At 44.6% G+C, this 25,866-nt stretch overlaps 1 protein-coding gene across 9 annotated transcripts in view; it reads right to left on the reverse strand.

Annotated features, from left to right (window-relative positions):
- Window positions 1-2,258: 2,258 nt before the first annotated feature.
- Window positions 2,259-25,866, reverse strand: part of UNK (unk zinc finger) — a 44,309-nt gene continuing 20,701 nt past the window's right edge. The window contains exons 4-17 of one of the 9 annotated variants that reach the window (XM_033076453.1): window positions 25,369-25,499; window positions 25,108-25,243; window positions 22,955-23,072; window positions 21,934-22,018; window positions 19,997-20,139; window positions 18,707-18,754; window positions 17,637-17,837; window positions 13,481-13,549; window positions 12,645-12,819; window positions 11,438-11,539; window positions 9,745-9,933; window positions 6,731-6,828; window positions 6,007-6,264; window positions 2,259-4,967 (exon numbers count right to left, since the gene is read on the reverse strand). In XM_033076453.1, coding sequence (XP_032932344.1) covers window positions 4,812-4,967; window positions 6,007-6,264; window positions 6,731-6,828; window positions 9,745-9,933; window positions 11,438-11,539; window positions 12,645-12,819; window positions 13,481-13,549; window positions 17,637-17,837; window positions 18,707-18,754; window positions 19,997-20,139; window positions 21,934-22,018; window positions 22,955-23,072; window positions 25,108-25,243; window positions 25,369-25,499 — 1,909 coding nt within the window. In that variant the 3' untranslated portion in view covers window positions 2,259-4,811. Of the gene's footprint in view, window positions 4,968-6,006; window positions 6,265-6,730; window positions 6,913-9,744; window positions 9,934-11,437; window positions 11,540-12,644; window positions 12,820-13,480; window positions 13,550-17,636; window positions 17,838-18,706; window positions 18,755-19,996; window positions 20,140-21,933; window positions 22,019-22,954; window positions 23,073-25,107; window positions 25,244-25,368; window positions 25,500-25,866 lie in introns of all 9 variants that reach the window. The other 8 variants (XM_033076452.1, XM_033076462.1, XM_033076454.1 and 5 more) reach the window with 8 other exon arrangements.

Consider the following 25,866-nt stretch of genomic DNA (forward strand, 5'->3'; position numbering starts at 1 on the left):
CACCCTAAAAGAAATCCCTTTAGAGCACACAGTTTGAGCAGGAGAACAGCTCAAACACTAAAAAATATTAAGGCTTGAAGCACACAAAACCAGCTCCTAGCAATGCAAGAATGACAAAGAGAAGAAATCTCCATCATCATCCTCCTCCTAATCCTGGTGAAGAACCCAACACAGGTGGATGGCCAGAACACAAGAGGGAAGGGACTGGCACTCAGATCTGATTTTATTGTGTTACCAATAATCTGCAGTACAAATGGGGCCATTCAGATTATTTTTGTGATTGGACTAATGGGAAGTGGTTGATGCATTTTTGAAGCATTAATTAGACCAAAATTAACAGGTAATTCTTGGATCCACAGACCAGGTGTGTTCTTTTGGGTGCACTGTTTGTATCCACTGTGCAGGCACAGCTCACCTCTGCCCAGCCTGGCTCTTCCAAAGAATTTGGGTGAGAAAGTTTTGGATTTACCACTTCCAAAGGGGTTTCTGCCCCACCTTAACCACACTGCACTGATGCTCCCCCTCTTTCGCCACACCTCCATCAGGAAAGTAAATTGCAACACCCCGAAAAGGGAAGGGAGCTCAGAAATTATTCTTGGTTGTGTGAAAATTGGCCACAGCTCTGTTGTTCTGAGGGCTCCAAAGCCCAGATCTCTCCACCCTCCCAAGGCCCAGAGCAGAGGCTGCACATCCACCCGGGCACGCATGCACACACACACACACGCGCTGCTTCAGTTTGTATTTTTTTTTTCTTAGCAAAAAAATAAAAATTTATTGTCCTCTAAAAAAAAAAAAAAATCCATCCTGCCCTTGGAAACTGTGACACAGATTGAGTTCTTTCCAGCCCCACATGCAAATTCACTCTGCCAAGAAAAGAGTCTAAACCAGGTTTCCGACAGCCAAAACACATATTTACAGAGTACGAGAGAACGACAGCTGAAATCACAGTTCTATACATGGAATCAACAACACGTTTTACACCACTGATCACCATTCTGCCAACTTCTACACGGACTAGGGGCGCCTCTGCCCAGTTCCCTTCCTCCTGGGGAGAGCAGGGAAGGGACTGGGCGAGAATTGCCACCAGAAATACTGCAGTGTGTATTATTATTATTTTTTTAAAACGTATACTGTATTTATTTTGTTTTAACATTGGAAGCTACGGAGTGGGGAAGCCCCAGAAATCTCTCCAATGCAGTCACTACTTTGCAGGAATATTTCACCTTTAAAATACTAGGTTTTACATCAGTAACATCTATTTTGCTGTTGGCCATCGCTCCAAGGATTATAGTAACTCTGGAGGAAAACACTGGTAATATTCTTCCTTCTCAGATAGGGGAAAAGGAGGAAGAGAGGAGGTTTGGAGGCTGGTGGAACAGCAAGGGATGACTGAGTCCATTCAGGGTAAGGAATTCTCTTCATTGTCTCAGCTGCACAAGCCTTGCCAGTGGCTCAGGTTCAGCTTCAGAGATGTACAAAAGTGTAAAACCCTTCAGCAGGGGATCAGCTGCAGGAACCCCCCAGGGGTGGGATCTGCTTTAGGAAATGTGCTCCAGCTCTGAGACCTTTCCTGGGTCCCTCCTGTGCCCCACAGGCACATGGCTACAGCACCTAAGGCTGGAGAAGAGCTCAAAGTGGTCCTGTTAGCCCAAAATGCTAAAATCCTTCAGCTCCTAGCTCTCAGCTACAGCTCTGACCCTGCTTGTTGCTCTGCTAGTGTTGTCCCACAAGCCACCTGCTTCTAGGTTGGTTTTCTGTAATAATGTAAAAGTTTATTGACCTTTAGGAGGCTGTGGTTTCAGAACACAACCACAACTCCCTTCCCCCAGCTCTTAACTCAGAAGTGCCTGACCTGCCCAGTTCATCACCAAGGTCAGCTCTTCTGAAGCTCCCAAAACTTTGGGGAGGAAAATGTCATTGTCCACTAAGGAGTCTGAGTGAGGAGGCACGACCCAGACTCCCCAAGGATCCCTGTGGACCCCACTTTTGTTGTGAAGCCCCCTGAGCTCTGCTGTGTTACTGTGTGTCCTGTAAAGGGAGTTCCTGCTCCAGAAGCAAGCCTGACAGTACGTGACAGGGGCTGCACTTATTAGCACCAGGTTTATTTCAGCTCTTTTTACACCATACAAAAGCTGATCACAGACTCTTAAGCCTCAACTGCAGTGCTGTGATTATGGTTTGTCCTTCCTGCACGGAGCAGGCAGCAACAACTGCTGGAGTGGGTCAGGAATGCTGCTCCTTCCCCCTGCTCCCACCTCATTTGGTTCAGAAATTGTCTTTAAATGGCCCACCAGAACATTCACAAAATACGCAAAGATGAAGTTCTCTTTTCCATCTGATGCTTAAGAAAATAAATTCACATTTCAATATTTCTCTCTTTTTTTTAAAGCAGCAAACAAATTGATAGAAACCTAAATTTAGGAAGTGTTTCTTCAAGAACCAGAGGAAAGTGAGAAAGTCTATGTGCTTGTGCAAAGAGAGTGCTGAGAGAGGCTGGGTGGGGGCAAGGGAATGGTCTAGTGCTAATTCCTTCAGGCTGCTCTGCCATGAGTGCAGTGTGGCAATGGAAAGTTAAAATTTAAGGGCCACAAACAGGTGAAATTCTGAATTCTTTGGTCCTTCAGTATAAGTTTTAAAACAGAGAAACTGTTTTACTCAAAAAGGGAAAAACACATTTTCTCTGGCCTGGAATTTTTCCTTCTACCCCAGGGAAAATGGGGGCAAAGAGCTCTTTTCCCTTAACACCCCCAGGTCCTGCATCAGCCCATGACTGCAAATCCCACAGAGTTCCATGGGGAGGGATTCCCTGCTGGAATCATGGAGCTGGTGCTGGACAGATCTGGAAAAAGAGGGTTGGCAAAAGGCAGCATCACCCCTGAGCAGCCCCCAGGGAGGCAGAGGAGCAGAGAAACCCCACGCTCATAAAAAGTGTTACAAACCATAGCCAAAAACGGGCTGATCAGCTCTGCTGCTTATAAATATTAAAGATCTGATTCAAGAGTTTATTTCCTACGATTTAAGTTAGTTACAAAAAAACTTTTTAGTAAATTTTTTTTTTCTTAATTGGGCTTTTTCCTCCTCCTCCCCCCCCGCTTTTAATTTTTTTTTATTTTTTATTTTTCCTAAAAAAAAGAGAAATGTTCACGTATTTTAATAAAAGGTCTTTCCTTAAGATCAGACCAAGGCAGATGTGCTGCCCCATGGCACAGACATTCAAAGGCTATAACCAAACAACATAGCCACAATAGTCACTCAACAGTGTCTCTCCATTAAAAAATTAAAAAACCTGATGCTAGTTACAATAAAATACACATGGAAAAAAAGCATTTTTACCAAAAAACCCAAAAACAAGTTAATGGGAAAACATAAAAAAGAACTACACAGAGCTGCACTTAAGAGATCATCTGGGAATGCATATTAACCCCTTCCATGGAGAGGAAAGGTGGAATTATGGAAACAAACCTAATTATGTGTTTGTATTAAATATGAAGCTTTCTGAGAGGCTCTGGTAAAAATTCAGTTTTCCTACAATAGTGGGCTGCTGGAGGTTCCAGTGCTTTTCCAGGTCACAGAGGGGCAGCACAGGAGCATCCCTGTGCAAAATAAAAATGTTTAATCAACTGAGTGGCCTTCTGGTTGAGATCCCAGCAGGTTACTGCAATCCACCTGATGTAAAAATCCAATAGACAAGCTGGTAAGGAAAGTCACAGGAAAGCTCAGCTGCTGGGCAGGTCTGAGCTGGTGGCATTTCTCTGTTCTGCTGGATTATTTCTGTCACCACACATCTCCAGCACAAGGTTTTCTGGAGCCAGCAATCCACAAACCACCCCTGAGCTGCTGACACAGGCAACAAAAACGTCCTCAGCCTACCTGGAATTGGTTCATGCACTTCAGCAGTGACTACGAATCAGGTCCCTGTGGCTAAAACAAAACTAATCTGGTCTGAAACAGGAAAAAGTCTCTAGACAGCCACCAGACAAAGGGGTGCCTGGAGAGAACTAACCTCTGCATCCAAATTTCCTTCATAAAGGGCTTTGGTTCACCCCTAAGGCTGCTCAGACCTGGAATATGTTGGCTGCATCAGCAGTGAACATTGGTCACTAAATTTTGGGGCTTGGCTTGCTCTAGATCCAATATAAATTTTTTTTTCCCTCTTTTCTTCTTTTCATACAAATATACAAAGAGTGTAAAAAAATTTAAAAAGTGAACTTTGCTGATTAAATGACAGCCAAAGTTCCTGCACATTCAGAGATGGGCAGTGTGAGGCCCTCCAGGCAGGAGCCTGGCAGAGCTCCCATCAGGGAGGACGGCTTTAACCAAGCTGGGTCAGTGAAAGAGCAGGGGGACCGAAGGCAAGAGCAAATCATTTCAATCCACCTCGATCCTCCCCATGATCTCAACTCTTTCCTCTGGAAAGCACGTGGAAGCCCCTCTTGCCCACTCTAAGTCCTTCTGGAAATAGTCAAAAATTTGTTATCACCTAAATAGAAAAGAGGAGAAACACAGACTCTTTGCAAATGGCCCTTTGATCTGTATTAAAAACAGCTCTCAAAGTTCATCAAGAGTTAGAATTAGTGGGGCACGGGTGAGGGGCAGTTTAGATACGGGATGTAAAATATTAAAAAGTGCTCTGCAACTAATTTCTGTTTTCATGTGTGCATGTGCGTGTGTGTGCGCGTCCCTACACGAGCACAGCCACGCCCATCCACACACATATATACATATATATATATACACATACATATATATGTACGTATGTATAAAGTTAAAAAGTTCTATAGGATATGATCTGGAGGAGTGTCCTCGGGAGGTCACGACTGCAGAGAGTGGGGCCTGTTGGGGTGGCAGATGGGGCACTCGCCCTCCTCAGCGCACGTCTCGCACAGCACCGCGTGTTGGCACGGCAGCACCACCCGGTTCTCCTTCTGACACTTAAGGCATTTCACTGACTGCATCTGAAATACTGCCTGCAAGAGAGGGGACAGGGACAGCGTCACACACACGAAGGGAAGTGCCCTGGGGGAGGGCAGGGAGCGATACAGGATGTGACCACAAGTTTGTATTCTGTCACCATCTGTTAAACCAGGTGGGGCAGTGATCCTTATCTCTGTGGGAGATATCCTCTGCTAATGGACCAGCTGTTAAAAAGCAGGTAGGGCAGTGTTCTTTATCTTTACCACAATCCATCCCTCCTCCAGAAAGATATTTCCTGTTCATGGCCATTGAGTGCCACTGCATGATGATAAAATTCCATCATCCCATGGGGAGATGCTCCAGCCAGGGCAAGGAGCCAAGTCTTTCCTACCTAGATAAAAATCTGAGATTTGGAACACCAAAGCAGCCTTTTTTCACTGGATTCCAGAGGAAAACCAGACCCTTCCACATCTTCACTGGACCTTCAGAAAAAATCTGCACCCTTCTACCGGAGCACTGCTTCAACAGAACCACATCTGTCACTGCAGGAGGATGCAGCCACCATGGAATGGGACTGCTGCCAACACCCTGCCTGATGGGGTGTCACATTGTATTCTGAATCTGGCAGTGTTTGGGGTTTGTTCTTTGTAATACTGTATTTCTATTTTAATTTTCTTTGTAAAGAACTGTTATTCCTATTTCCCATATCATTGCCAGAGAGCCCCTAAATTTCAAAATTATAATAATTTGGAGGGAGGGGGTTTACATTCTCAATTTCAAAGAGAGGTTCCTGCCTTTCTTAGCAGACACTTGTCCTCTAAACCAGGACACCTGGTCATCTCCTGAAGCAAAGTAAAGCACAGTGTGATGCCTTTCAGGATCTTTAGGATCAACAGAGCAGCTTTGATTGATTTAAACTCTACTTTAGGCACAAAGAACATGGAGTTATCTTCCTGTGAGCCAGCTAGAGCTCACTTTGATTACATCTATGATAGGTTTCTGATTTCTGGGTGTATAAAAGAAAAGGGAAAAAGCTGTGACCTGCAGGAGCAGAGAGGGCAGAGCCCTGCCCTGCCAGGCCCTGGCACTCACCTTGTCCACTTTCTCCAGGTTTGCCCTCAGCTGTTTCTGCAGGGTGTAGAGTGATGAGAGTGAGAGTGTCTCCAGGTCAGAGAAGGAGCGCAGGAACTGCGGGTCCTGGCCGGTGTGGATCCTCTCCAGCTCCTCCTGCAGCTTCTTCACTTGCAGCTCCAAGGCTTCCCTCTGCTCCCGGGCCAGTTCACATTCCATGTTAGCTGTGTTGGCGCGATCATTTGCTTCCTCTGCCTCCTTTTTCCAAGCATCACAAGCCTGCAAGTTCCAACAGAGAGGGTAAAAGAAGCAGTCTGAAAACTTGGTCTGTCTCCAAAGAGAAACCCAGGCAAAACTCTCCATTTCCATACACTCCAACCTGCCCTGTTCCCAAATTCTGAAACACATTTGGAGCCTGACTTCAAGGCACTGCTCATTCCACATATCCCATCTGCTTGGGCTGTGGTCCTGCTCATCTGGCTCACAGTGTTCAGGGGATGAACTTTGTAAACTGACAAATTATCATGAATCAAAGCTCTGAGACAGTGTCACACACTTCAGGGCATCTGTTGGGACATCTGGCCTTGCACTTGCAGCATCTGAACACACCAGGCCCAGTGATTTGGTGATTTCCAAGGGAGGGGAAAGAATGCTGAGAATCTGTAAAACCTACAGCTGTCCATCACCTCCATGTCCTGTTGAAAGGCTCCTTTACACTCCCTAATGCCAGGATTTGCCCAAGTACCTGCTTGGCTTGTTTCCAAGACTCTTCCCACTGCTTTATTGTGCCGTTGGCCTCATCCAGTTCTTGTCGTAGCCGTGCCATCTCCGCAGCACCTGGACCTGACAGAAATGCAGGTGAGGTACTGGGCGAAAAACTCCCCGAAGCAAAGTGTTCCCATATGCTGCTGTTCATCCCATTTAAACCTGTTTCACAGGGAAATAGAGAGGGTTATGTCACAGGTGCTGGCAATTTCCCCATTTCCTCCCTAACCCTGTGAAATCCAGGATTCAAAAATGTGTAAATAGGATAAAAAAGTTCATCTTAAGAATCAGTTTCATCCCCATGCCCCTGGAATCCATCATAGAGGGACTTTATAGGGAGATTACACACCACTAGGCCTCATCTTTAGTGATGCAGGGAGGAACCATGACACTGAGTGCAGGCAACTCTTGGATCAGGCTGTTTTTAGAAGCATCACTTTTACAGAAGAGCTGACTATCAGCCTGAACCCCCCTTGTTTCAGGAGAACCCCTGACCTGCTTCTACCTTCCCACTTTTCAGTGCAGCACAGCCAGAGCTGGTTCACAGACCCCAGGTGGTGCTTCCTCCCACCCTATACCCTGAGAAATTTCTGCTTTTGTCCCCTCAGCGTGGGGCTTAAAAAAGGAGTGTCACTTGCAAACAGTGACACAAAAATACTCCAAGTCATTACTGTTTCCATACACAAGGAACAGAACTGGAAAATCCTGTTTATAAACAAGTAGAGACAATAGTATCTGTATCTGCAGAGTTCTAGCACTGAGCTGGTGAGCATCATCAAAGAAAACTAATTAGCCATTTCCCAAATTTAGCTTGTTCAAATAAACTCTCTTTTCAGGAAGAAATTCAAGGCTTAGGAGACAAAGGAGTAGAGTAGCAGCTGTAGACAAAACTGGCAATTTTTCCAGAGTCCAGTGTTCATACTCCTTCAACAACTTTCACTTAAAATAGTGCATTTTCACTATTTTAGTTCACTACTCACTTCAATAACTTTAACTTTGCATTCAGGGCAAAACCAGTAGTAAAAGTTAACACTAAAACAGTGTGGAGTCTTACCCACACAGTTTGCTCCAGTTTGATGTGGGAGTCATTTTCATGCAGTGGTGCTCACCACTGGCTGGGAACATTCCTAAATCGAGCTGCAATTGATAATTCTGATCTCACAGCCCCTGAACTGTGCCTGCAAGTGAACCCTGGAGTCAACAGCCTCTCACTGAGGTCTATCCCAGCACCACTGACTTCCCAGCCAAGACACAAATAGTTACAAAATACACAGCTGAAAAATAGTAATTTGTCTTCAGCAATGGCTTAGGCACATGAACTCATTCAGCAGAGCAGCAAGGGATCTTTGCTGGCTCAGGCCACTTACCACAGATCCACTTCAGCTGCTCTGAAGGGTGCTCAGTTGAAAGCAAGTTTTAATGGAATTCCAACTCACATTTTGTTTTTTAAACCTCAGTTTTCTTGAATGGGAATCCAGCATTAAGCAGGATGCTGGCAAGCCACAAATTCTGCCACAGTTCTGACCAAGCTGATCCTGTAATTTGTTTTAACTCCCTCTTTCCATCTGCTGTTCCCATTTCACATTGGAAATATCAAGCCCCTTTGGGCAGGAAAGCCTTTTCTGCACATTTTGCACCTAGCACAGTGGAAACCAGCCCAGAACTAGGTATTTTAAACTCAATTTCAATACAAATAAGGGATAACTACACACTTGACATGTTATGTGCATTCACTAAGTTAAATGGAACAGATGACTGCCAACTGCTAAGAAACTATTTAAATATCTTCTCAAAACCCCAGCAAAGGATTTGTTGTGCTTATGGAAAAACAAATTTTATAAATAAATCATTTAAATCCATTTGTGATTTTCCTGCAATTTTTGGCTTTTTATTTGTATAAATACAGAGTCAAGATAAACATAATTAATTTTTTCTGAAAGAGCAATTTTTCCTTTCCTTACAAAAACTGGGATGAACAGCCAACCTCAACCTAATTAAGAGCAGAGATGGCCTCTGATGTCTTTTATTACAATAATTGTAATAAAAAAATGTAGCTGTTACAACTAAACAAGCAGCAATAGCAAGCATGGAAGCATGAGCCTGGGCTGTGCAAACAAGGGATGCAGTTACACATAAGTGCATGCAGAAATAGCTTACACAAGCATGTAATCATTTTATTAGGTTAAGCTGAATATTAAAGATTAAAGATTAAAGTGTATCTCAGATTTTAAGAGGCATTTATGTCCAGCATCAATAGAGAGAATTAATATTTACTAACAGAAAAGAGCAGAACTGGTGTCCCTGTAGCTTGGAGGCCAAGCAGTTTTATTTCTCAAGGTAATCTTGTATCTTGATAATAAAATAGATTTGTCTGCTAAATTCCCTGTTCTTCCTCATACTCATGAAGCTCCAAAGTAATTTCTCTTCCATCTGTCCCACATACAGGAGAAAGACCCTTGAGGAGGGGAAGGAGCAAAGGGGACAAAACTGGAACACTGACTTTTTGGAAAGTCCACACTGCAGAACTAGTGCAGTGTCAAACAGAAGAAAAAGTTCCAGTGGCCCAGGCCTGCTCAAGAGCTCCCAGGAGCCAATCTGACCCACAAGCTTTCCCAAAGGTAAACTGCAATCCCTACCTAAACTAAGCCAAGATGAGGACCCAGCTCTGAGTTTTATATGAAATCTCAGCAAAGCACTGCTGGCTGGAAAAGGCAGAGCTCTTTACCCTGGAAGGCATCATCAGAGCAAGGCAATTCACCTATCTGCCCCTTTTTCCCAGCCTAGAAACAAGGGAAGTAGAGGGAATTGCTTCCTTGTTCATGAAGTATTAGCTGACTTTTGGTAAAACAGCTTCTAAGCCCATTGCTGTTCTCATGGGAAGAGGAGATACATGGCAGCAGTGAAGTAACACTTTGAAATTAAAGCAAACTGAAAAGAAAATACTTACATGGCACAGACAGGCATGTACATGGGACACACACACTGTGCATTTACCTAATGATCCATGAGAAGCTGATGTCCCCAGGAATGTGTTTTCTGACTGGCTTAAGTGTCCCTGGGGCTGATGGAGGAAATGCGATGAGAGGCTGACCGGTGGAGAAGGAGAGGCGGAGTGAAAGGAGGCAGAGCTTCCAAGGGACCCGGGGATATTTACAGGAGCAGAACTTTGCAGCAAACTCCCACCTGGACAAAGAACACACAGAGAGGATGGCTATGTATGACCATGAGGTGTGGGCACAGGCAGGAGTTCAGAGCAGGAGGTGTCAGGTTCCCTTTCTTCTCCCTGAGCCCCTCGGGATTCCCTCCACTTCTCCTGAGGTTTCATTCCCCTCTCAGCCTTCAAGAGGAGAACTGAAGCTGCCATCCCATCACCCACACAGCTTGAGACCCTCCACAATTCAATGGATCACTCTTTCAGTGGCCAAAGGAACAAATGTTTTCTGAGCAGAGCTCGGTCCCTGTCAGTCTGGAGAAGATAAATTTGGTATCTGGTGAAACACTTCATCACAAAAAATTCACTTCTAAAACATGTGCCTCTGCCTTTAATACTTCCAAGCAACCTGTAGTGGGTGAGCTCATGATCTCAACCACTGAAAACCAGTGACTATCTGCAGTTACACACACCTGAGTGCCTGGATCTATCACTAATAAAAACCCACAAATAAACAAAAGCCTAACCACAAAAGACATCAACTTCCCTTACACAAGAGGTTGTTCTGCCTGCCACTCAAATTCAGGGAGATCTCAGCCCTGCTCTCTCCTCATCTATGTCTCTCCTTAGAAGATCACCAGGTAGCACCCAGGTGTGATGTGAAGGGGAGAAGGGGAGGATCCCCAAGGCACTGCAGGTGGGGAGCAGCAGCAGCAGGGCTGGCAGCACACAGGGACAGCAAACCTCCAACAGGCTCTCATCTTTGGGAAGTGGAAGTAATATTCTTTCCACAGGTCCTTTCCTACCTCAACACAGCTCCAGGCAGTGTGCAGTTCCCTTGGAAACCTTCAGACAACCAGAGTTAGCTCCTGTTCTAACACCTGCTTTACACAGCAAGGATAACCAGAAACTGCAACCACTTCCAAAAATGTTACAAGACGTTTCTTTTTTCCCTGGACACCCATCAGAGACAGGCAGAAGAGGCCTTAGCCTACCTCCATATATCAAAATGAGACAGACATTACAGGAACCAAATCAGCAGACCATGATGACACTCTGACAGATGGATGGCATTACCAGGTCAGTGAGTTTCCTGTTACAGCTAGCGACAGTTTTCTGCTTAAGATGCAAATTGTTACACTTTGGCCTGATTTGAAATGCATCAGATGCTTCTAGAGTCCACTTACACACTCAAAAAAAAAAAAAAAAAGAAAAAAGAAAAAAAAAAAGAAAAAAGGAAAAAGCAAAAAGAAAAAAAGGAGAAAAAAAAAAGAAAAAAATCAGGCAAGTCCCATTCAGTCTCAAGAAACATCCCCAAGACACCTGGGCCCAATGGCAACAACTCAGCTCTGCTAGTCAGTAAGGGCAAGCTCTCACTTCAGAGATGCTCAGGGGTTGCCAGAGTTTGTTGTAATTGCTGTTTTAACCAATGTAATTTTGGGACTGGTTTTAGAACTTGGTTGGGCTGGCTCCACTGAGGTGACTGGGCAACACTGCTTGGCAGAAGATAAAGAAAGCTCTGTTGCTTTCATGTACCTATCATGATGCCACTCGTGTGGGGCACTGTGCTGCTGTCAAATGTCTTCTCCAGGGCAGCCACTCCGAATTCATTCAGGTCCAGGTCATCCAAGGCAGACTCTGCCAGACACAGAGGTACCAATTATGTTATAAAGGACCAACAACTTCAAGAGATAGGATGGCCCAAAGAGCCTACATGCAGAGGAGCCTGTGCTTGCTACCTCTCAGCACCCTACTCTCCATCCTGTTCTCTGATGGTTTGGCAGAAGTGTCATGGGCAGCTTTTCAGTTCTGCTTCTTTTTGTCTTAAAGTATTCCCAAATGGTACACGAAACCAAAAATCTGATGAATTAACAGCAGATCCCATAAGTCTTCCCCAAACTGCTCTTTTAAGTCTGTCCCTTATACACAGGAACACTGGCATATGGCATGTCTGGGTCTGGTTTGTGCTTTGTCCCTGCTTTCCTGAAAACCACTTGGAAAAGAAATACCAGGAGAAGGGAACACTTGAAAAACATCTCTGAGGTTCACATATTGGGTAAAATAAAGCTTATTAATGCCTGAAACTGTTATATCTATTTGAACATGCCTCATCACTAATGATGATCAATATAATTTCATCCCACACATGCCCACTCATTTCTATTATTATTTTTAACAAATTAGTGAGATCACCTCAGAAACGTTACATTTAATTAAAAAAAGGAAAAAAAAAAGGAAAAAAAAGGAAGAAGAAAAACAGGTGACCAAAAAGCCTGTGCCTATCTAAGAGTGACTCCACTCTCTGGACTCTCCTGTTTTCCCTTCTCTCACAGCCTCTGTCCTACACTCTACAAAGGGCAAAGTCCTTACAATCTACCTGGTGGTAGCTCTGGCTATAAAATTGTCATTTAGAACAGAGGGGTTGTAACTGTGGAAAACACCCCTGTGATTTCCTGCCTAGTCCAAGACCTCTTTGTCACTTTGACAAAGCTAAAACTAAGGCCCTTTTACACTAGGTGACATTGTGAGTGGCCTTCAGTTGGTCCCGTGGGTGAATGTCATCCAAAATGACCTGCAGGAAACATCAGATGTGTCACAGTCACAGAACAAGCTTCAGCAATCTGCCAGCGCCGCCAGACACGGAAAACTGCAGGTCACTGCAACACCCAGCTTATTCCAAGTCTCATACCTTGATCCATGGCTGAGGGAGCCCTATTTTCATAAGTGACAAAGGCAAAGTTACCTATGACAGACTCAACGGTGTCACTGGTTGGGTAGAAGGGAAGGGCATTGGCATTCATGCCTGGAATGCTGCTGGTGCCGGCGGGGCTTGGGGGGGTTGCAGCCAGACTGGAGGTGATACTAGAGGAGATGCTGGATGTCAGTGGGCTCCCCACTGGGAGAATGCCCAGGATGTCCTGAAACAAGAGTGTGAAAAGCAAAAGAGGTAGGAAATAAAACATCTCGATAGAACAACCCCTCCAGAAAGGTGCAGGAAGGAGCCAAATGGCAGCAGCAAACCTGTTTCCTGCCTGCTTCCAACCTGACAGATGGCTACTGCTACACTGGGCTGGGGGTGGGGAGAGATTAACAGCTTTTCTTTAATTTCTGTCGACTGTTCTCCATTCCATGACCCCCATCCCCCTCCCCAGTATTCTAAACATCTTTCAGGCTGCCCCAGAATTAACTCCTGTGACCCACAAGTTGCATGCAATCACAGCCATGGGCCACACAATCACTCACTCAGCCTTAGCTCAGCACACGACTTAGAACCTGATATTAAATTCCCTCTGCCAAATCCTTGAACTTAAATGACTCCAGAGATCCATTCCAGCTCAATTTTCTGTAATTTGAAGACTCTCTCCTGCACAGTCCAGCCTCATGAATCTACCCTGAATTCACTCAGGTCTAACTACTCACAAATAACACCTCCAGCAAATCATCCCATCTTCATAAAGTAATCCCTCCAGCTGAGCATCCCTAATGGTGTCTGGACTGTTATTTACTCCCTGCAGAGCTGTCTGGATCCACAGATTTCTGTGGTGCTGGAAGCTCAGAGCCCTGCCAGCAGTTCCCTACCTGTTTGGGCTGTAACAAAGGTTGCTCCTGGCTCCTGTGCTCCAGGGAGTGGGACTTCATCTTTGCTTGCTGCAGTAAAGAAACAAAACAAAAGATAAGCAGAGGGATTATTTAGCAAAATTAAAAATGGCTGAGTGCTGGTTTTGGAGAGATCATGAGAAACACAGACCACTCTTCTCTTGGGCTGCTCAAGGCACTGGTGAATTTGGAGAGGGGAAAAGCACAGCAAGCTGAAAACATTCCAAAAAAATTGCTTTCTGTATCACCCCTAGAGTTATGCAGAGACTTGTCACAGTGATATTTGCCTTTAATGCTGCTGTAAGACCCCTGTTAGCACAAAGCACATCCTAAGAACCAGGATCAAAATCAAATTATTTTGCCTTGCTATAACTAACTCAGCAGCACTACTAGCATCCAACACCCAGAAAGGGCCACAAATGGTGGGAGGCACACTGCACTGTTAAATTATGCAAATATTTTTCAGTTTGGGGAAAATAAAAGTATGGTAGATTATGTTTTCCCTCAAACTTTTCCAGCTCCCAGGACTGCAAAGTAAAACACAGTGATAACCAACCAATTTTCAAAGCAAAATCACCAAACTAACTTTATTTTAAAATCCTCCCCTCATCTATTAACGTAAGAGCTCAAAGGTAGAAAACAGAAGGCTGTTTGGAATTGCAAAACTGCATGAATGCCAATACACATTTAGAATCCCACTATCCAGGCTAAAAATTCAGCTTAAGGTCCTTCCAGCATTATATCCTTAATGGATATCAACTGTCCTGCCTTGCAACATCAGCTGGGATGCAGCTGGGAAGTGGCCTCAGGAGCCTGTCAGTGTGTAACAGTCTGTCTGCAGCCCTGTCCCCTTCCCCTCTGCTGTGACATGGCACAGGGAGCCAATCCCACCCTCTGGGCACAAGAGGCAGCAAAAAAGGGCTGGGAGGCAGCCCTGCTGATTTACAAACACAGACATATTCCAGCCATAAAGCAAGCTTGGTTTTTATCCCCAATCCAGGCAGGCACCATCTCTGCAGGAAACTGAGGCACAACGTGCAACAGCAGCACAGAGGCACCACCCTGAGCTGAAATGACACCCCTTGACTTTCTGGCCTGAACAGTCTTGTGACAGAGATGAAGGAATGCTGGAGAGGGTGACGTAACCAGACAAGCAAAAGAGCAGCACAAGAATTCCTCCCTTGGTTTGATTTCATTAAATCATTTTCTCTGCTGAGCTCTATGCCCATGGGCAGACAGAGAGGTCAAAGCCTGGCAGACAGTTGGGAGATGGACACAAAGATCCTTCTGCAGTGGGGGCTGCTCTCCAACCCTTCCCTGAATGTGTCCACAACACAGGAGCCACGATGGGTTCAGTCTGTGTGGGAGAGCCATGCTCTGTCAGTGCCTCTGTGTATGTCTGATAATGCTCCTGCTGCATGATCCAGCACAGCCCTGCCCCATCTGACACTCAGCTGAACACAAAATGTGCTATCTCAGACGTCAGCAGCTCAGGGGAGGGCACACACACAGCCATGCCCCCACTGAGAGGCTTCCTGCCAACGTGGGGAGCTGCCTCTGCTGCAGCTCAGTCTTACTGAAAACACTTTTTTTTTCTTTAAGGGGGAGAAAAGTGAACATATTTCCAAGTTAGCCCCAGTTCTCACTGCCTGGAATTCACAGAGCACAAGGGGAAAATAGAACAAACAAAATGTCACCACTAAACCAGTCGCCTTTAGCTCTGAATAACATCAGAAAGGGCACACATCGAGACAGACATTCAAAGGACAGGCTGAAATTCTCCAGCTGCCTCTGTTGCAGTCAGGGAAGAGAACAAGGGACATAAATTATGAGTGAAATTAAATGTTTTCTGACCAGCATGGAACAGACCTACTGTGTTGTGTGTCAAGACTTGGGAACACCTCCTGGTTGTGGCATTCAAGTCCTTCCAGTGCAGCCAGCATTTTTCCAGCTTGCTAAATCTTTTGGGACTTGGGAAAAGTATTTTTAGCTTTAACTGCTGGCTCAGCCTTACCATTAACTTAAGACAGAAGGTGCATTTTTCATTCTGTTAAGTTAGAAACTATTTAGAAACCAATTCTACAGGGGAAAAATGACAAGGCCATTGCAGAACTGAGCCAGAGTGTCTCCTCTGACGTTTTCATACAGGAGCTGACAAAGTTAAATGCCTCATTATTGGTCTAATTTAAAGGGTATTTGAGAATCTCTGGTGCCCACTGCAGCCAAAGGGAATTACAGTAGAATTTTAAAAGTAAGTAATTATAGATTAAAGTAAAATTAAATCAGGACACTTATGAGACACCTAATTTTGTCTGTAGAAGCCTAGCATAAGGCAACTGTGATTACTTCTGTCTATACCTTAATAGCTATTTATTCCTATTTAACACAGGTTTTGCTTAATTAAAGCCACATAATTAAGCAGTTCTGTGAATACTGTATCTCTGTAGCACAGATCTGACTTCAGATAGAAATGCTCATCATCTGGCCCTGCTTTTGGAAGTCCTATTCATGCTCCATCCCCTTTCTCCTTGGCTTAGGCTTGCTGCCCATTTTCTCCAAAGCAGGGCCTCCTTGGCACCCTGCCCCTGCTGGCAGCAGACAGGGGTTCTCTCAGTCCTTCAGCTCTGGGTTCACTCCTCCTTTGCAGCAGAGGCCACAGAGGATGAGGACATGTTTTTCCTTTTGTTTCTAAACAACTGTTACAAGCTGCTGTGCCTGCAAGAAGTGCCAGGATCACAGCATGCTCTGCTCTTTACCCCCAAAGACGTGTTGCATCAATTTGCACTTTCCTAAGGCACATCCCCCTCAGCCAGACAAAGGGAGCATTGATAAGAGAGCACACATGCATATAGCTTAATCTGGATTTGTCACTGCATCATTTTAATTAGACTAAACAGTGCTCAAGACTGGCCCTACTGCAAAGCTTGGCCATATTTTCCCAAAGCCATAAAAATAAATAAAACCCATGGAGTCTGCTTCTAAATTCAACTGCTTTATGCAAGACCTTGTCTGGACAGGATATTTCCACAGTTTTCTCACAGCACTACAGACTCATTAAGACTGACTTCTTTAATGTCACAGACCAAAGCTAAAACATGGTCAGGCTGAAAGCAGCACTTCTTGTCCCTTCTGTTCCCAGGCAACACAGATCTGCTATTCTTATCCCTTTTTATATTCTTGTCCAAAAGAACTTGCAGGAGATACTTTTGCAGGTACCTCCTCACACAAGCAGCTATCCCCCTCTCCCTAAATCAAGATAAAATTACAAACCCAGTGAGAAATTAAAACTGAAATAAAAACCCAAGCTCTGGGTTGGGCTCAGGTTGGAAGGGGTGGTGCAGAGAAACTATTAATTGTGACATCAAGAAAGGAAATTCACAGCAAGAAGCTGACTGTGGAAAAGCTCATGTGTGGCAAAAGAGCTGGAAGAGACTGTTCCAGGCCTAGGGAGCAGCATGAACAAGGCATGACACCAGGAAGAAGACTGAGGAAGCAGCAAGGCAAGACTGGGATATCCACAAGGGATAAAAGGGAATGTCATTAAGAGATGTGGGTTGGGTTCTTCACATAAGAATGAGAAATTCTGATTTAATACAGAAGCCAGAGGATAGAGTCAAGGATCAGAATGATACAGCCACAGAAGCAAGAGACAACTAACATGCCATCTTTATACACCACAGGAATGGTGAACAGAGGACAAACCAAGTCATGGAGATCAAGGGAAGAGTTTGGAGTAGGAAGACAGAAGGAAGGATGAGCTTCCATGAGACAATACAGCAAAAGACACAGCAACTCTTGGCAAGGACCTAAACATGGAAAAAGAAAGAGCAAGAAGTGATGTGGGAAGCTGCCCAGGGTCAACACAAGACAGAAGTTGAGAGGGGTTAGGAAAACAAGCAGCAGCTTGACTTCTACAAACTGGGTGTGTGATGGCAGCAAGGGAGACAAGACCAGATGTGAGATGAAAGAGGCTGGAAGGGAGGCTGAAAGCAAGAGCAGAGATCCAGAAACTGCTCAACAAGAACAGTGCTTTTCCACTTTTGTTCCACCAGAAACAAAACCCCATTCAAGCTAGACTGGGCAATTTCTCATTCTTTCTCATCCCCCCCAACTCTTCCAGTCAATATTCCCCACTAACCTGGCATTTGAAACTCTTCAAATACTCGGCCCCCACCTGATCTTCTCGCTCAAACCCCGGTGCTTTCTTGTAGCTGCCGGCTGCTGTGACTGAGTCTGGAGGAAAACCAATGGTCTCCAAGCTGTGGGGCTTCCCAATGGCACCAGGAGGAGACCCACATATATTAGATGGGCTTCCAAGACTGCTGTTCCTACAAAGAATCTAACAGAGGGAACAAGTGTCAGCAAAGTACAGCCAGACAGCAGGAACTGCTCAAAAGAGGCATCCATGGAGGTGCTCAATCACGTCACTGTTTGTAGATCAATGACACTGACAGCCAACACAACCATACAAGCTTCAGTCAACATCCATTAAAAAAACAGGAAAAAGCTCCACTGAGTTTACACAGTCCCACAATTATGGTTTTATTGTTGTTACTTTGGAGTGAAGTCTTTTAAAATCTAACCTACAGCTCTAGTGACATTTATTCTTTCTGAGGCCTCAGAGGTGACTGATCAGGTTCCCAACATGACCAAAATACTCTTCTCTTCCCTTAGGCTACAGGGGTCCTGTCTGACTCTGGCTAGTGGTGTGGAACCTGGAAAGGTGTTGTGGCAGTCCCAACACTCAGGGATATCTGAGCTATATGGAATACTGTATTTTTTGCTTTGCAGTTGGAAATCTCCAAGTGTTAATATAGACACAAGTCAGGTATCAACAGCTGCATTTAAAATAAACCAATGATTTCCAACACTTCCATTCTTTGGACTAATACCAGGGGTCACAATCACATGCAACAAGGCTAGTTTTGCACTGTAGATGAAGCCACAGACAGCAGCAAAGGAAGTTGAGTTTTAGAGAATGTGTCCACCTGGATGAACACAAATATCCCATTTCTCTGGGACAAGAAATTATTTGCCTCCACTGGAAGCACAACTGTGCTTCAGACATCACAGATTCAAATGTGGCACAGTCTGGGCTGGCATTAGGGAAAAAAAAAAAAAAGGAGCAGCCTACAATGTTTTTATTTTATTTTTATACAGACATTCTGCTGTCCACGCTTCCCTACAGTCGCAAAGATAACTACTCACTGTGGTGGAGGTGGGGCTAGTTGGCAGAGTTCCTGATTTATTCCACACCTACAGTACAAATACAAAACAGAACAGGCCACGTGAGGCTGGCTGCTACAGGGACCTTTTTCTCTGATTAATTCATCATGTAAAATGATCACCAGCAAAGCCATATTTGTTTGCAAGCTACACGCAGATGCCCTGTGGAGTGATGAAGTCACAGACAGACGTGTGCTGCCATTTGGCACATAACCAAGGATTAGGAAAGACTGCTTGAAAGACTAAGAGCTTGAGATAGACAAGACCTAAACAGCCTAAAAGTAGGAGATATCTTCAACTGCCCTGCAGTTTTCAGAGAATTTCAATGATAATTTCATGAGATGGAGGGGTTTTGGTTTTTGTTGCTTTCCAGTGTTATTTAGCAAGAGACAATATTATGTCCAGACTTTTCAAGATCTGTTTGGAATTCTACCTGCAATCCAACTATGAACTGCTAGGTTGGCTCAAACACAGCTTCTCTTTTCAAAGAGAGGGAATAAAATAAAGCACAGGTCCTAGATGAGTTCACCTCAGCCTGACTAGTTTCAAATGAGTTAAATTCGTGTCATTGTACCTTCTCAAAATCTCAGCCAACCATTTGAAAAGGTTACACACCTTATCAAGTGCAGTACAAACAGGAAAGACTTAACAAAAAAAAAAAAAAAGAAAAAAAAAAGCTAAGTAAAAATGTAGTCTAGCATTCCATGGGTTTCTAATCTGACTCTGAGTATCTGTTCAGCACTTAGAGACCTCATTTTTTGTACAGACAACTAACTACCAACAATCTGGGGCATTACTAAAACATATCCCAGAGTTCTGTCTCCAGAAGTACAAGAGGGAGGGAACTAAGGATATCCTATAATGCAACACACAATATGCACAGGCTAAGGCTCTGAGATTACATATGTAAACAAAGTCCATTGTAGTTATGTACTTTACAGGCTGTTGGCTCACAGCCTTCAATTATAGGTCTTGGAAGCTAAGCCCAATATGTACCTCCAGACAGGAAGGAGTTGGACTTCATGTGCGGATGTATTCCACTTTCCTGAAAGTACATCAACAAACCCTGCTCAGAAAGGAAGGCCTGCAATTTTTATAGGTGAGAGGACAATACTAAAGCCACTGAATGTATGTTCCAAAAAACCAGACCTCTTTAAAAGTGTGGAGCTGAGAACTAACAGAAAAATCTCATATCCTCTGGGCTTTTGGGAGAAACTCAGAGAAACAAAGGTTTGCACAATATGGACAAGGCTTCTTCACAGCGCTACATACATTGCTAAGGTCTGGGGCATGTGGACTGGAAGGGCTGACTGGAACAGAGTCTCCAGCTGCTGAGGGCATGTACATCACTGGTGCTGTCTGGGTGGGGCTGGACACGGCTGAGGATTGCTGCAAATCTTCACTGAGCGCCGGCTCTGCGGGAGACAAAGCACAGGGAACACCACTCACAGCTGGGCAATTGCCATGGAGACCTTCAGCAACAAGAAAACCCAGATACTCCTGAGAGAAAAAATACTCCACAAGCACCTACTTATAAATATAGAACTAAGGAGAAACCTTACTTGGCTTATTTGCTTATCTAATATTCCTCACATTTTGACTGTCATCACAAACACTCTGTGCTGCTCTTTAGCTCATTAATGCTGCTCCAAAATTATCTTCCCTGGATGAATTGTGTGTTATTCATTCAGTTCTCTTGAACTAAGCAGAGTTTCCTTCTTTGCTTGGCACAAAGTTGATGGGTGCATTATAATTAGCTGAGGGAGTTAAAGTTTCCATCTGTGCTCAGTACAAATCATTACCAAAAAAAAAGAAGTGGTACTGGTTTAAAAGGCAGAGATGCTGTAGATTTATAGGATTTACATCTAACACTCAGCATCTTCACAAAAACTATAGAACTGACAATACATCTATATTTCAACACCCTCACAATGCTGGTTTCTTGCTATTCATCAGTAAAACTCAAGTTTAAGAGCAGATACAATAAATGGACTCCTGTTATTTTAATTGCATTAGGCCTGACCTTGCTTACCTTGTAGGAAGGACTAAAAGATAGAAATCAATAAGACAGTACAAGAAATAACCAAGTTGGAATGACCTAAATGCCATAGAATGTTACTCTAAGTAATATAAAATCAAGTGTAATAATCTTATTAGGAATAAGGCATTCCTAAACAAAAATACTGTGTTATACCCAAGGAAGTTTGCTGAACACTGTTCCTTTAGCAAGATTCATTTCCTAAAGCTTGCTGGATCCCACTGTGTAGCTGCACTGCTGTGTTTTGGGCCATTACAGCCCACAGCTCCAGCTACAATTACTGCTTGTCAACAAGGCTTCCTATAAAAGGAACTGCATAACCTGTAGGGAATTTACTCTCTCCATTCCTTGTCAAAGGCAGCAATTACTAATTCCCTCATTTACAAAGGATAATCAAATAACAAAGAGATTTTCTCAAGGCCATGTTGTGAGTCAGTATCAGAACAAATCTAGTAGTAACCTGCTCTAATTGTTGCAAATTCAGCAGTGAGATTGCAGAGCAGCATCTGAGGAGGAGCCCTAGGACAGGAAATAACCATTATTTATGAATGTTAGGACCACCTGCAGGTAGAACTTCCACAACTAAAACTGCATCACTAGTTTATAGTTGATTAAAGTGAGGATTGAAATAATGCCCTATAAGTCAGGGAGCTATTGAGAAAAGAGGATTTGAGATAAAGCAGTAAAAAAAAAAAAAAAAGCTGCATATTTTTCTTCTCCAACTTGACTTAAAGATTTAACCTCTAAGTAAAACCTCATAAAGAGTAAAATAGCTTTTTTTTAAAAATGGATCCACAAACTATCTACAATCAGCAATTTTATCTTCAGCTTTTAAAGATATGACACTTGGCAATTTAGCTAGTTCATCCATGTGCAGAAGAGAAGCAGCTTTCTCCACTTCCATCCTCCTGAAGTGACACCCAGAGAACTGAGCAGGAGAGAGGGGACAGAGGGAGATCCTCCAAGAGACAGAGCAGTGAGAGCTAAAGGCTGAGTCCTACAGACCACCTACTGCCTCCAGCTCTGCCAGCACCTCCCACACCAGCAGAGTTTTACAGAAATCAAAGTTTAACCCTTCACAGAGTTTTGCAGCTCTACATTTAAACTCCCTTGGTCAGAAACTTTCCATAGCTCAAACACCCAGGAAAGATAAGAGGAGTAGTGCACGTACGTTCTACGTGTGCAAAGGCACAGAAGGGTCCTCGGGGACAGCTGCCAGACTGCTGCATATCATTGCATTTGGTGGATTTGTAGATCTAAGGATGGGAAAAAAACAAAACAAAACAAAAACACCAAACAGAAATGAACAGAAAATAACAGTGACCACCAGGTACAGAAGTATTATGAAGAAATTTGACAGCAAGGTAGAGACGCAGATAAGAGGTGCAAAGGCCAGCAGAGCTCAGGGTGACCATTTCAGTGCTTTGCTTCAATGAAAGGAAAACCCACTGTAGCTGTGGAAACACCAAAATATGCCCATGAGAGCTAGAGTTCACCCAGAGACCAACCCACCACACACCAGCTCACCCAAAGGTCACCATCTGCCATGAAGTCCCTCAGACTCACTGGAAGCTCCATGGACATTACAAATAGCAAAAGGTAGGAAACAGCTGACAGATGACAGCACAGAAAGTTGCAGCCACATGTTTGCAAGGAAAATAACAAACCATTGACAAGGACTGTAGCAAATGGCTTATTCCCTTTCCCCCCAGTTTGACAGGCGGTGACAATGGTTACTGTGCAGATACGGGCCCCACAAAGCTTTTCAACACTGTAACATGAAGCAGACTACGAGAAGGTCTTAATTACACTTTCTGTAAGGATACTGGAATGCTCTGGGCATGCTCACAGCTAAGAGCTTGGTGGTGTTTAGTGCTGCCAACATGAACCACAAACTCTTAGTCAAGGAAACAGATGCTGTTTGCTCACATGCAGACCCACATTGTGCTTTCCAAAGGACCCCCACACCTGAGACTGCTCCTACACTCGAGTTTTCCCCCACTTTTCTTACCTCCTCCCATACAATCTATTCTGTTTAGCAGCTGAATTGCAGCTTACTCCCAACATGCAGCTTCTCTGCATCCCAGGACCACACTACAAGCAGCCCACATCCTCTCCCACCTGGCACAGTCATTTACTTTGTAAGACTGGAATGCTTTTGCCTCTCCCAGTGGGGTGAGGAGTTACTGTACCTCTGGATGGAACTGCTGCTCTGTGCGAGTGTGGCAGTACTGGCAGGAGTCTCCATTTTCACACTTACTGGGATCTCCCCACTCGTCCCCGTGTTTCACACTGGGGCACGGTGAAGATCTGTGGATAAAAGGGAGCAGGAGAAGAAATCAGGCTCACAGACCTGCTCTGAGCTTTGGGCAGGTGGAGGGAGGTGTTTCCCCCACTCTGATCCACTCCTGGAGGACTGCATCCAGCTCTGTTGGATATCAGAAGGATGTGGACCTGCTGGAGCAAGTCCAGAGAGAGCCAAAAAGGTGCTCTGAGGGTCCCTCTGCTCTGCAGCCTGGCTGGGAGCACTGGGATGCTCAGCCTGGAAAAGAGAAGGCTCCAGGGAGACCTCAGAGCCCCTTCCAGTGCCTAAAGGGGCTCCAGGAGAGCTGGAAAGGGCTTGGGACAAGGACCTGGAGCACCAGGACAAGTGGGAATGGCTTTAAATGGAAAATAGATTAAATACAAGGGAGAAATTGCTCCCTGTGAAGGTGGGGAGGCCTTAGCACAGGGTGCCCAGAAAAGCTGTGGCTGCCCCAGGATCCCTGGAAGTGCCCAAGGCCAGGCTGGATGGGGCTTGGAGCACCCTGGGCTAGTGGAAGGTGTCCCTGCCCATGGTAGGGAGTGGAACAAGAAGAGCTTTAAGGTCCCTTCCAACCCAAAGCATTCCATGATGTTAAAATTCCTCAGTCAGGGGCAGGTTTGGCTGCCCACCCTCAGCTGTACAATCTGCTTTTGCTGCTGCTTCCCCAGCCCCCAGCCAGCTGCTATTGCATCTTCTCCCCCTTCTTCCAATTTCCCAATGAAAAAACACATGGCTTAATTCTCTATTGGAAACGAAATACAACTTGAACCAGAATAACAATATTAGCAGCTGATGTGATTAGTGTCAGAGACGCTGGGTCTGGTTTCTGTTTTGGAACTGCACCTTCATAGAAAGCTAAGAAGTTAATTGGCTAATCCTAAAACACATAATACCCTTACAGCAGTATGTTTCCAGGTTTATAGTGTGGCCATGTAGAAAAGAGGCTGAGTCAGGTCACTGGGGAAAAGGCAAGTCCGTTTTCTTTCTCCCAGCCAAGAACAGTTCCTTTTTCCAGATCTGAATTTTTGCTGTGACCTACTTCCCCTGCTCTTTATGCTCTTAACCATTCCCTCAAACAACAGCAGAGGGAAGCAGACAGCAGCACCAGCACAGCCACATCAGCTGGGGTAGGGAAAACACAGGAGTGAGCACAGAGCAGCAGAGAAGCTTTCACCTCTTCCCTTCCCCAAGGGCCCAGAGAGGGGCAAAAAGCACATAGCTGCTGCCTGAAGACTGCCCTAATGGTTCTACTTCTCCTTAAAGCATTGAGATTAACATTCCTTTGATTGCTGCCTATTTAATTTTTTAAAATATGGAATTTCAGTGCCAATTCTAAAATTTCTGTGAATGCTGGGGGTGGGGAAGAAAAGCGAGAACATCCCTGATATTTTCTCTCCTGGCTTTCTGGTCTGCTCCAACGTTTTTCAAAAAGGAACTAAGGAAAAGCCCCACTGAGAGCACAACAAAAGCTCTGTTGTGTTGGAGGAAATGAGGGCCTATAATTTGGATGAAATGCGTTCAGGGAGACACAGCACGCTGAAAACTCCAGCGACAGCTGAGTGACAGAACACCCTGGTGCCTCAAAAGCAGAGCCTTCAGCAGCTGGTTAGGAATGCATGTCCAGCTACAGTCCCTCCTCATGATCCCCATCACCAGGCACACACAACAAGCAGCCTGATGATTCTGAATCCTTCACCATGAACACATTGTGGTGTGAGATTGTTTTTAGATGGGGATTAAAACTTTCTTTTGTTTTCTCTTCCCTGCACTGCTTTCTAAAGCAGAAGTTTATGTGGTAAGGGGAAGCCAGACACAGGTTCTCTTTGCTATAAAATCAGAGTTGTAATATGGTTTAACAATTCATTTATTAAAGTAGTGGTTGCTATATACAGGAAAACTTCCTGTTTAGTTTATTTTTCTGCTAGGAAGAAATAACACTCCATCATGGCTTGGAGACACACTAAAAACAACTATCCAGTGGTCAAAATCCTGCCTCCTGCACCACTCAGCTGGGAAGTACAATATCCAGGATCACAGCACCTGTATTTGTGTTTTCTTGGACTTCTTCTCCTGTCTTTGCTATTGTGGTAGTAGGGACAGGCATAACCCTGGCGACAGAGCCGGGGGGGTTTCTTACACTGCTCTGTCTTGTAATTTCCCAACACATACGTTGTATCTGCAAAAAAAAACAACCCATGAGTCAAAAGAAATGACCACAGAAAAGTTTTTACTACAGAAAAGTTTTGGCCAGGAGCAGGCACTTCACAGACCAAACTTTCCCAGACTCCCAGTGACACTCACCTTGCCACCTTGGCTCCTCACTGAGTATTTTCTCTATCATGGCATGGCTGGCAGCGACTGCAGACTGACCCTCAATGCCTCCTTCAGATGTTGTCTGACCATTCTGTAAAGCTTCCATCGCCTGAAGCTCTCTTCAGGGACAGAGTTAAGTGAACAAACAGACTGAGTAGAGGAAGAGTCAGATAAATGTGTATAAAAACTGACATACTGGAGCATTTGCTAAGTGGGTGCATTTCAGCCATGCATGTTTTGTCAGAACATCTTCAGCTGAACAGCAACTGCAATAAAAATACATCTTCATTCCCTGGGAATTCTAGATGCACTGTTTTGACCCCTCCATCAGTTTCCAAAGTGTGATCCCTTCCCCCATTTTAAGAATCCTCCCTGGAGATGTTTTACATTTGCCTTATTAGGAAGGGATATCTCACCATCCCTTCATTTCAGGTTGAAACAGCACTGTCCCTCAATCCTCTCATTTTCACTTGGGTACAAAAATTA

The sequence above is a fragment of the Catharus ustulatus genome, chromosome 20, assembly GCF_009819885.2.
Source record: "Catharus ustulatus isolate bCatUst1 chromosome 20, bCatUst1.pri.v2, whole genome shotgun sequence".
Classification (NCBI taxonomy): Eukaryota; Metazoa; Chordata; class Aves; order Passeriformes; family Turdidae; genus Catharus; species Catharus ustulatus.